Source organism: Pleurodeles waltl, chromosome 6 (assembly GCF_031143425.1).
Source record: "Pleurodeles waltl isolate 20211129_DDA chromosome 6, aPleWal1.hap1.20221129, whole genome shotgun sequence".
NCBI classification, from domain to species: domain Eukaryota; kingdom Metazoa; phylum Chordata; class Amphibia; order Caudata; family Salamandridae; genus Pleurodeles; species Pleurodeles waltl.
Genome location: NC_090445.1, coordinates 643420622 through 643432597, shown reverse-complemented (window position 1 = coordinate 643432597; position 11976 = coordinate 643420622). Strand labels below are relative to the sequence as shown.

General features: G+C 44.1%; 1 protein-coding gene across 1 annotated transcript in view; it reads right to left on the bottom strand.

The window, feature by feature from the left end:
• Nucleotides 1–2004: 2004 nt before the first annotated feature.
• Nucleotides 2005–11976, bottom strand: part of LOC138300093 (cyclin-dependent kinase inhibitor 1-like) — a 43055-nt gene continuing 33083 nt past the window's right edge. Inside the window, exon 4 of the mRNA XM_069238984.1 lies at nt 2005–9139. Within this exon, the coding sequence (XP_069095085.1) occupies nt 9084–9139 (56 nt within the window). The 3' untranslated portion in view covers nt 2005–9083. The remainder of the gene's footprint in view (nt 9140–11976) is intronic.

Sequence of the window (11976 nt, the reverse complement as noted above, 5' to 3'; positions counted from 1 at the left end):
ATTTGTATGAGGTTAATCTCTGTTTTGCAGCTTATGGAAGTTCGAAATAAAATTGCGAGACTGCCAACTGGTCTTTCTTTAGTCACTCTTTGAAAGGCAGGTGCTGTGAATGATTCATACCCTGTTAGCGTAATTGCATCACCTTTACAGGTTTCTTGCAGGCAGATGAAATCAAAAGCACAATAAGTATGCAGTTACGTCTGCAATTTAATTTGGTCCCAGCCGGCAATGCTCCAGGAGCAAAGCCGTATAGGCTTGAATTAGATAAAATGGGTTTTTCCGCTTTTCTCTAGTACCTCTTGGTCAAGGGAACTGAAACACTGGGTTGGCTGCTTTTCTTGCATAATTGGTTTGATCTACGTTTTCTGAGAGTCAGGACCAATCTTGTTAAACATGAAGAGTGGTGTTCCTCAAGGTGCAGCATTGACTGCTTTGCTTTTTTCCAGGATTACCCTTAGCTTATTTGTTGTTGAACTGCTAAATCTTGTTGGACCGGTGCCCCTCAGAATTGAATGGGTACTAACACTAGAGACTTGGGTAGGATCGGTGTCATCCTGGAGGGCTCTAGATCTCGCTGTAACTTTTTCCCTATTCTACAAAACAGTAGAGTGATAAATTTTAACTGGCTTTTTAAAAGGTAGCAGGATATCTTTCAGGTTCCAGGGGCGCAACATCCATATCCCAATTGAAAAACACCTCCTTTTGGGCATTAGATTCTAGAGTCAACTTAGAGCTCATTGTCCTTCTTCGGCAAAAAAGCTACTTTATGTATTGTTTGCACAGAGAAGGGAAATTTGCTAGGTAAGGCTTTTAAAAGCTTAGCTATGTTGCTTGATTTGAGTGATCTTTTGGGTGTCAAGACTTTAAAGTGGTTTGAGTAAGAATACTGCTCGTTGGTTTATATCTGGCTCTTCTTTTAGCGAGGTCACTCCCAAGTTAATGTGGAATGCTGAATTTGAAGGCACCTATAGTATATTTGTATGATTATGAAATATCCATCCGCATATCACTTGTGACGGTTGGGAGCAGATTAGAGGTCACTGCAGTGAAGATGTTTAAAGTTGTAGGTTGTTAGTACTACTGAACTGGAGGCACATAAATGGAGCAGTTTGAATATTGCACCACTATGATTGGGAAGCGCTACAGGATCCTTGCCATTCTCCTGCACATGAGACTTTAATTTCCTTGTCATTGTGGTTGGATTTTTCATGAGCAATGGATAAAGTTTCTGTTGTTTTCTGGCTTGCAGTGTAGCATTCACTTTTCCTTTGTTCAGTTTTCTCAACCTCTTACGATTCTTTTTAGACCGGACAGGCACAAATTCATCCAGATTTTTTGGGTCTTTACTAGCATTTTCTTGGTGGGGTACTAACTGAAAGGAGTTCAATTTCTCCCAAAAGACTGACGCTGTCTTTCTCTAGGGATGAATCTGGCATCTCCCCTGTTATCTGGGGGGGTTTGTCTATCCTATTTGCGACCTGATAATTGGCTGCTGCAGCCGTTGGTTCTGAACTGAACGACTTCGTGCCTGGGTATAATTCTGCTTTAATGAGATATGAATTGCTCAGGTTCTTGCCTGGCTGCATAGTGAGCCATAATTGTTTCAGTACAGGATTGCGAACCTCTATGGAAGTAATGACTCCCATGTGTGAGTACTGATGTTTGTGCTAGCCAAGCCTAGGCCCGCTTGCTTGAGCGGAGGTATGGTTTTATTGCTTTGAAATCATCTATGATTGATTTTAGAATGGGTGGTACTTCTTCCTATTTGAGATAATAGTTTGGCTTGTCTCCGTGCATACCGGTTGGGACTGGGAAAGCGCTGACTGTGCTTTGATGATGTATGAATTCAAGCCCAAAGGTTTTGCATCAATCTCTGTTTAAGCGACAAAATCACACAGAAGCAAAATAAGCCATGCTAAAGACCATTGGTTCAGAAGGACCTTTCGCGCAAGAGCTCTGATCAACCACTCATTTCACACTTAGGAGTCAAGCACACCATGTGAAGAAAGTTTTCAAAATAATTTTATTTCCTTATTGTTCATAACTTTAATAAATAGAGCAGCTATAATGTGAGTCACATGAATTTTTTAGACAATAATCTTTGATAATTGTCCTGTACAAATAATATTAATTAGTGCTAGTAGTTGTAATAGAATGATCTCTTCAGAAAGTGCAATTTCATCAGGGCCAGCAGAAGGCTCCCGTCCATCTGCCGCATGCTTATATCAGACTGTTATTTGCACCAGAAGCTCTCCACCCTCTCTACATTTTTATTGCCACGTCTGCCTAAAAATTACAGGGTACACATTTCTTCCATGTTATATTTCATACATTTTTACAAAGTCCTTTGCTCATGAAATCTTTGGGACAGCGTTGGGTCAACCTGCACTCCATCTTCAATTAAAGAAACATACAGACAGTTGGCATGTATTTGCGGCCCATCTGACTCTATCCCACGCAAAAGTGCTTTTTGAAAATTATTTCGGTATTGTCAGGAGCAAATTCAGAGTGGAAAAATTAAAAATGAAAAAATGTAAACAGATTTGCCAAGTTTGCAACATTGACCTACATGAAAAGTCAATCAGCGTAGCTAATGACAGGTATGCTTTAAGCAGGGAGGGAACACCCTCAGCACTGCCTGAAAACTGCCAATGCTGTCACACTGTTCATGTGAGGACAAAGAAATGGCCCTTGGGGAGAAACAAAATCAAATAAGCAGGTCAGAAAAGCAAGGGGTAGCGATTTCAAGATTAAACTGAGGGCTTACAGGGAACATGCAATATTGACCAGTATCAAAGTAGGAGTGTGAAATCATCATGTACCTCCTCTTATCAACTACTGTTCAGGATAATTAGTCATTATGTTAATGACGTGGAGTATTCTAGACTAATTTTGTGCCTGAGAACTGCTAATGAAACAATGGACCAAGAGCAAGTACAGCATCTGGTACAAGAAGCATCTGGCCAACCAATGCATCAGATGGACTCAATATGTCTGGAACATGAAAGTCTACCTTCTGAAACACGTAAATGCTAGCTGAGGGGATCCTGGAGAGACATAGTTCTTGCCACGACCCTGACGAACAAACTTGGTGTTAGACTCTTCCTAACAGCCTCCCTTCCTATGCCTTCTATTTCTCACTCCCTTAACTTAATCCCTGATCCACTTGGCAATCTGACAAGATCTTGAAAACTACATTAGTGTGTAAGTGGAGTATCTATCTTTTTCACCACTGCATTTGTCCGCTATTGAAATATCGCACCTACTGCCACGTGTGAATCACAATAGTAAACTAGTATGTGCATTTTTTATTCCCTGACCTCAGATCTACTAATGTTATATCTATTAAATATTAGCATCCATTTACTTTTAGAGTTACACAAAAGTATCTGCAATTTATGAATAAAAAACGTAATGGAAAGGGGCCTCCTTTGTCCTCTGACATGATATAAATTAACATTGTGCACTTGCACAAATCAATGCTTGAAACTGATTTATTTAGTTGAAGACTCACACTCCGACCATTCCTCTGTGGCTGACCAGTGCTGGTAACTTCTCTGTGAAGGTAATCAACCATTTTCTTTTCTATGCTTGATATCAGCTCTGAATATGTGAAGGTGAGCAGCATCTGAGATATAAAACAAATCCTGAACTTGGAACTTGAGGGTCTTTCTAACCAAAGTGAAAGATGTTCGATGTACCACTGGTACTAGCAACTACTGTAGTCTGCGGAATCTCATAGCACAAAGGAAGGGACGCTTACAGACACATATACATTAGAAGGCCGGCTATACAGCCTTGATTGCAGTTAGCCAATTTACTTTCAGAAACGTCTATTTAGAAATGGTGTGTTCAATGTCGGGCAACTTAAATTCAATGTATGTCTATTTATGTTAGTGGCTTTAGTTAGAACCTAGTGTGGATCTGGCAATCCGAGGCCTAGTTTGGACACCCGAAGATATCATTAAAGGAACCTGATATTACCCTAGAGATACCAGGCATCTGTTGAACTTGGGTCTAGGTTTTGACACAACCCCAGCTTGTGTGCTCTATAGAAATTAAAACAAGAAATAACTATTCACTTCAGTAAAGAGAAAGTAATGGTACACATTAAATCATATTAGGAATAATCGGCCCTTTAAGTTAAATATACCCGTACAGTTAAAAGGAATATAAATATGCTTAAGAAAACAAAATAAAGAAGTGCAATTTCTGCAGAAAAGGCCTGCCCCATTTTTAGTGCTTGACATCTGAAAACAAGATTGCCAATGAAAACTGGTTGTGGTAGCTGAGGTGAATATTTACCACATGAAGGTGCTCTCTGTGAATTTGGGCAGGCATAAATCATTCAACATAAATATAAGTATAGGTGTATACATTCAGGACTAAGCTATATACAAATAATCAAATGCAAACTCAAATTATATAAGACTGCACATTAAAAAAAAAAAAAAATTTAAATAATAACACATTTTTAGGAATTCTGCATAGAAGGCAGATCCTGACAAACAGAGATTGATCCAACGAGCCTCATATACAATAACAAGAGATAGGTATGATACAAAGTTGTACTGCAGATCACACAAAGGAAAACACACAAGTATTTTTGTGCCTATCCCCAAATCAGGAACATGCCGGCCAGTAAATTCAGAGATTCTAGCACAGGGTTTAACTAAGGAACAGGTTTGCCTGACATAAAATCACTCCTTATGAGTCACCCGTTTTCTTCGAAATCTGTGTCAAAATCTGTTTGCACAGGCATATTTGCGCAGGAATTGGAATCATGATTTCATGGTAATTACCACATCCCTAACACTTTTACCCAGGCAAAATTTGACAGATCAAACCTGATGCATTTTTATTAGGGGAACATTAAAAGTAAATATTGGTATATGAGGATTTTATTGTAAAAGCACAAATAAATTTCTATTTGAAATAGGGGCAATTTACGATAAATGCAATTTATCACACATGTTCAATTCTTGGATTCGTGTCCCTGCGTGCTTAGTTGCGTTGGCTGAATAACCAGGGCTGACAGAAAGCCGGTCTCCTGCCACAGGCCACTATGCGCCATCCAGAGCTGCTCTATTTTTAAAGAGGTACGTGTTGAAAATCCTTTGTACCACTCCTAAAATTTATAATTCAGAAGCACGTATTTGACAGCAGCAACGTCAAGGCATTATCCGTGGGGTACCATGAGAGGAAGGCCTGCAGGGAAAACAGAGTGCATTTCTAGAAGCCAACAAGGCAGAAACAGAGTATGACAGCATGACGTGGGACTGTCTCTTAAACATCCCATCTAAACATACTGGCCCATCTCTCAGTTCTGTAAAGCTAGCACGAGAACCAGGCTGACCAGGAAAGTGCCCAAACACCCTCCAGGCTAGTACGCCCAGGTCACGGTGCCACATGATTTTGCCTTATTCTTCTGGCCCAGTACCAAGTGGACTTCCCTTGTAGCAGCTTAATTAGTGACTTTTCATTTTACAGTATTCTTGGGGTCCACCAGGCATTGCAATAAGATTTTCACCTAATATGTGCTAAATGTGGCAAGAATTAACTAGCAGTCTGCAGCATTGCCCTGGCAGGTGTAGGGAATACACAAGACTTAGGAGTAAGGAAAGAAAGGCTACATCCTTTCACCTGGCTTGTCCAGGCTACATCATGTCACAAGAGAATATTTGTACATATTAGTGATCACACAATCCAAAAACACATAAGGGTTGTTACAGAATGAAGCCAAACTTCAGGAACAAGCTTTTTTTTCACACAAGTGATTTTCAGGAAAATAAATAAAGGACTTCCTGGGCAGCTGCACATCATATAACCCTCTCTGCAGACCACTTCAGTTACACTCTGTCATGGAATTCCACTCCTAAGCATCTCTCTCAATACCTGCCAATCATTTAACAGCACAACGAGAATGGACAAGGGGCAGCTGTAGGCTGCTCCTGGAGCTGGACCCAAAAGGCACGTGTCATGCAGAGTTGTCAGCAACACGTGCGAAAATCCAGCAGGCCCTGGCATATCCCTTTGCTTCCCTGACAGTGACAATGACAGTTCGACACAAGTTACTTCATCCAGCAAATCCCGTTTGCAAAAGCTCTTAAGACCCATGTACTGGAGTGAAGTTTGGCCCCCTAAGAAAGTCTTTAGCGCCCTGTCACATCTCAAGGCCTTTGGTGCTTTATACATTCGACTGTTGGTTGTTTTAGTGCATGCTAGTTGGGAACAAGAGCGGAAATAGGGGGTCACAAATCAATCCTCTGTATGCGCTTTCAGCCCCACTTCCCTGCCCTTTTCTGAACTGCTTTCTAGTGCTATGACTCCCTGTCCCGTTCTCCTTTATTGTCCAACTGTGCCTGCCTTGTTTTGTGTCCAACAACTCTAACATCGCCAGTACCCACTGGTTGATCATTATGCCAGTCCTCAAAAGCTCATTTGTCTGCACAAAAATGTGCATGTAACTCGTGACTTCTAGCTGACTAGTATCCACCTGATCCAGTGATCTAGATCCAGTACTCTTACTATGCCCCACTAGGCACACTAGCTCACAGAAGATTTAACATTGATACAGCTATACTAGTTGAACCAATTAAGAGGGACACTGCCTATTCACTTTTTTGGTCTGTAGTTTAACTGTACAGTTGTCAAGCAGACCTACTGCTAATAATGTGCAAAGAACAGGCTTTTTGCTTTGAGTTCACCCCTTTCAAAAATAGGTTTTCTTTGACCAGACTCTTTCAATTGGCTTCAGACTTTCTCAATTATGTCTTGGCTTAGCCCAGAGGTGTATTAATCTTTTATCTAATGTTATTGGTTCTGCGAGTGTATCCTTTGGCCTCCACTGGAGTGGTTGCATTGAACTACACAAGGAACTATTGTACAATTATAGCCTCCTCTGTAACTCCATCTTGTGTGTCATGCTTTAATTTGAAAACACTGCATGCATTAGCACATTACACCCAGACCTAAAGGCTTTGTCATCACTTATTAAAATAATGATGCAGAGAACAGCTTCCGAGGTGAAACCTGCCCATCAAATCCTGCCTCAGGACGGCCCCTAACATTCCCTAGTACCACTTGACACGCTCTGACATACCATGTCAGCTTAAGACCTGTATACCCACATCGGAGAATAGAGCTTTTCAAATTATTATTGTTTTCAACACGTCTGCACCAGAAAAGAAAAGGAGAGGTAGATCAAGGTAGCTTGGCAATGAAGAAAAGCCCACTTTGCTAGGATGCCAGTTACCAGGAAGGTTATTGCAATGACGTCTTTCATAAATCAAAACACAGATTGTACTTTTGGACATGGACTGTGGTATGCACTAGTGTGTGCATCACTAATTTCACAAATCGCTATTATCCCAATCCAGCAGCTTCATATTGAGTTAAATGGGATCGCCCTTTTGGGGCTCACAATGTGGAGTCGGTTTATTTTTTCATGCCCTATCAAAAGAACAGAAGAGGTTTAAAACTCACTGTCCAGGCAGCAACAGAGTGGAACTTCATAGACTATGCAGCATATGAGCAGACGGAAATCTTACTTTTAAAAAGACAAAAAAATCAAAGGCTTTGGAGACCATAACAAAAAAGTGGAGATGCCGTCTACATGCCATTTGCTTTATTGGGTTTCCACTTTCATATTAAAGAAAGTGCTGTAAAGCCTTTTCAGCAGGGCCACTGGTATTAATTGATTGTGCAGCCATGTCGTTGTTCACGTATTTATATTATGGATGTGCTGCAATTGTCCCATAATCCATGATATGCAGCATAATCTGCAGAATTTAACAAAAAAATGTGACTAGATCAAACAGATCAAAAATTACTAAAAACTTAGTAACGCATTTAGCTATGCAGCAGGAGGCCATGTGTAAAGGCTGACTGGTCCCCTTTTTGTTGCTTATTTTATTATTTGTGTGATAAAGTGGTACTAATGAGTTCCTTTGCCCAGATAGCATTGTAAAAATAATGAGGTAATACTATCACAAAATGTGTTTAATTATGCCACATGATTTGCCTTTTCTTCCCACATACTTTTGTCAACCCTGCTGCATAATTTGACCCTCCCCAGCCGCATAATTCCAGTGGGCCTGCCTATCGGTAATGAAGGATGCACACTTGCGCTTGAAGTGGGTGTATATTCGCTCTGGCCTTCTTATAAGGGGAGACACATGCACAGAGACTATCAGTAGGCTTCAGTATTTGTGCATGCACGTCATGCAAACCCTACAACTCATAGGCACCTCCACCCCTCTGCTTTACAAAAAGGATGGTTGCAGTCAACCTCATTATGGCGGCTTTTGTAGCCCCCTTCACGTTTTGCGAAATCCCGAAGGTCACACTCAATCTGCGGTGGATTCACCTGCCACTCCGTGCTTATGGCCGGGTGCTCTTATGCGGGTGCGCTTAGCCTCTGTGTGTGCCTAGGCATGACATGCCACTTCTCCACTGTGCAAGCAGGTGACGCTCTATCTGCCAAGGCCTTGTTTTATCACAAGTTGCACAGACTGTGAGGGTACTGTTGCTCTTGTGCAGACATGCCTATGCAGAGTAGAAACGTGGATCCCATTAGCAATCACAGCTCTGAAGAGACGTTTAATGGAAGCAACTCAAGCCAAAGGGCATGACCTGAGTAGGGGTAAGTGAACCCTTTGGCCCATCGATGACGAATCTCATGGGTTCTGCTGCACGACCTCCAGGTCCTCCCTCCACCCCCGGGCAGAATCTGCTTTTCCTAACACAAAGCAGTCACCCCTGGTGCAGAGAATTTTAAGTAAACAAACGGGCTACAGTCATGCAAGGCCTGAAACTGCGAGGGATATAGCGTTTCAACATTTTGTAAGGGGGGCAGCGATGTTCGGCCGGGGCATGGGGTTCGGAGGGGTGTCTCCCAAAGGCCACTTTCTTCTGCCACTCCTCCATTGTGCAAGCCGGTGAGCCTCTATCTGCCAGGGCCTAGTCTGCAGTTCTCCTTTGAAGATATCAACAGATATGTGGCGAACGGTAAGTACAGTTAGAAGGAAGTCTTTCAGAAGTGCTCTGGTGCACTTCTGAAGTGATGTTTTTTTCCTATGCCGTTATGGACTCTGCTTGCTGGACGACTGGCTACTTCTGCGCTTTGCTTGGTAAAAATCTGTTGAAAAGAAAAAATGTTTAATTAATCTCTCTGGGACACACATGGCCATTTTATCATGATCTGAAAAGTAATTAATGAAATGTTGTAATCCCAATACAATAAGGTTGTAGTTGTTTGTAAAATGTTTGATTTCTCATAATGAACACTGAGCTGAATCGATGCACTTTCTGTGCGAGAATCTATTCCAGGCATTGATGAGGACACATTAGCAACGATAATAAAAGTGTGATTGAACTGTCATTTCTAAACGTCATTTTGAGTATGCTGTCGAAGTGTTATCCGTCTGTGTGCATCTGGGTAATGGTTTGTGCATGAAACTATGTGTGTTGCTTGTGTGTTTCTGTATGAGCCTATTGTTGTGTCTATGCTTGTAAACATGCATGTCTGCTTGTGTCAGCGTGTCTGTGCACATTACCATGTATGTCTTGAGTGTGTGTATGTGGATCTGTGTTTACACATGCCTTTGTGTGTTAGGTCTGTGCAGTGGTCGAAATGCATGAAACAGTGAAGGAAAGTGTTATGCTAAGTAGTGTGGGCGGGTGCAGGGAGTATGGGGGTGGGTGAGATGTAGCTAAAAATAACAAAATACTCAATGTTGGACTTTTGGCCATACGCATGGTCATCCCTAGTCTTTTTGCCTCCTTCCTCCTGGTTTTTCTGACCTTTCGCTGTTGGCTCTAGGACTCTGAGCACTTTATCACTGCTGACCAGTGCTAAAGTGCAGGTGCTCTCCCATCTAAAGTTGGTATGATTGGCTTATACCTACCTAATTGGCATATTTAATTTACCTATAAGTCCCTTGTACAGTGGTATCTCTATACCCAGGGCCTGTAAATTAAATACTACTAGTGGGCCTGCAGCGCTGCTTGCGCCACCCACTGAAGTAGACTTTCAAACCTGTCTCAGGCCTGCTAGCGCAGGGCCTGTGTGCGCAGTTTTCTGCCACAGGGACCTGGCATCTAAATTTACTTGCCAGGCCCAGAACTCCCCTTTTACTACATGTAAGTCACCCCTAAAGTACGCCCTAGCTAGCCCTATGGGCAGGGTGCCATGTATGTAGAAAGGCAGGACATGTGCCATATTGCATGGCCTGTCCTGGTAGTGACAAACAGCCTTACTTGGTGTCTCACTGCTGTGAGTGCTGCCTTCTCATAGGATTGCATTAGGAATGCCCTGCTTTATGTGTAAAGGGTATTGTCTGATTTATGAGGGGTAGCGTAGGCGTGTTTGGTATGGTTGTGATGGTGATAATAAATACTGCTTACTGGTGTGGGTGTATTTTTTATTACTATCACAGAAATGCCACTTCTAGAAAGTGCGCATTTATCTGTGCTTATAATTCTGGTGTTTTGCAGCTTGACTCCAATCCACATCTGGGCAGAGTGACAGTTGGGGCTTTGTGCATACTTTTCAGACAGCCTGTACACAGGGAGGGTGGAGGTGTCACCTAGGTGCATCTGCATGCTGAATAGTCTTCCTGGGCTGAGAGAAGGGAGAGGCGGGGCACACCTACATTTGTAAAGGCTGTGCCCTGGCCTCACACAATAGGGTTGTTAACCCCCCACTGATGTTTGGAGCCTGTGCTGAAAGGAGAGAGGGGGCACTCCCAGAACCAGTTGTAACTGGCTGGAACCTCCTCTCCCTGTCATTGTAAAACACTGTAAGAACTGACTATAAGTACAGGGGAATTTTCCCCACAATTTGGAGACGTTTTGAACTTACCTGGAACGGGACACAGACTACTGGAAGGACTCACCAGGAACCGCCATGGACTGCTGCTGCTGTGCTGACCTGTAACCTGCCTGGTGGCTGAGAAGGACTTGCACCTAGCCTGCACCCCCCTTTGTGCTGGCCTGTGTTGGGGCCTCCATCTGTGGCCCTGTTCTAGGGATTCTGCTCCCCAGGGGCAGGGTGCAGTGCCCCTGACCCCTGCATGGATCCTGAAACACGAGTAGTGTTTCAAAAAGTTGCCAAAATTAGCGCTTTGGAAAGCGCCTCTTCTTGGAGCTGAAAACACGCTCCTCCGTGCCGGTAAAATCACCGCCGCAACCCGGGCTTAGGGGAGGACCTTTGCGCCCTCCCCAGCGCTTTCGTTGTGGTGCAGAATCACCGCCGCGGCCCGGGCGCCGCATCGGGGACAGTCACCGGGACCGCGCTGTTCATTGTGCCCCCGGGGCACTTGCTGGAGTGAAGAGAGGAGCGGGGCTGCTCCTGTCGTGCCCCCGGGTGACGCGCGCTCTGCGGAGCGCCCCCGGGGCACACGCCGGCAACCGCTTTCAAAACTGCCTCCCTCGTGGACGAGGGACGGCAGAGGAGCGGTCCGTGCACCAGACCGGGTGCAGCGGCCGCAGGAAGCCGGCGAGGGACCTCAACGGAGGTCCCTGCTCCTGATACTTCCTTTTGGGGCAGCCGCACCGCGGACAAGGGCGGCTGCCCCCGGGCACGCAGGACACGGGGAGGAACGGGAGTTCCCTTCTCCCCGGTCACTGCCCTAGGGGCACGATCGCCCCCTCTACCTTTAAGGCGTATTGGGCGACCTGGGCCCCCCTCAGGAGGGCCGGTGGAGGCCCAGGGGGGCCCCCAGTGATCGCGGACCCAGGAGGGGCCCGTCAACAGTACCGAGGGGGTGCGTGCCACCCCCTTCTTCCCCAGGACTTTAAGGAGGCCCCCTCCTTGTGCAGAGGAGCGCTGGGGGGCCCTTTCTTCTTTGTCTTCAGGCACGGAGGGTGCCTGCTTCATCAAAACAGGTACTGTCTAAAATGGACCAATATGATGATAATCTAAAGTTCTTTCTACAGACTTTATTAATTAGGATGTATTGCCTACCTGTTCCC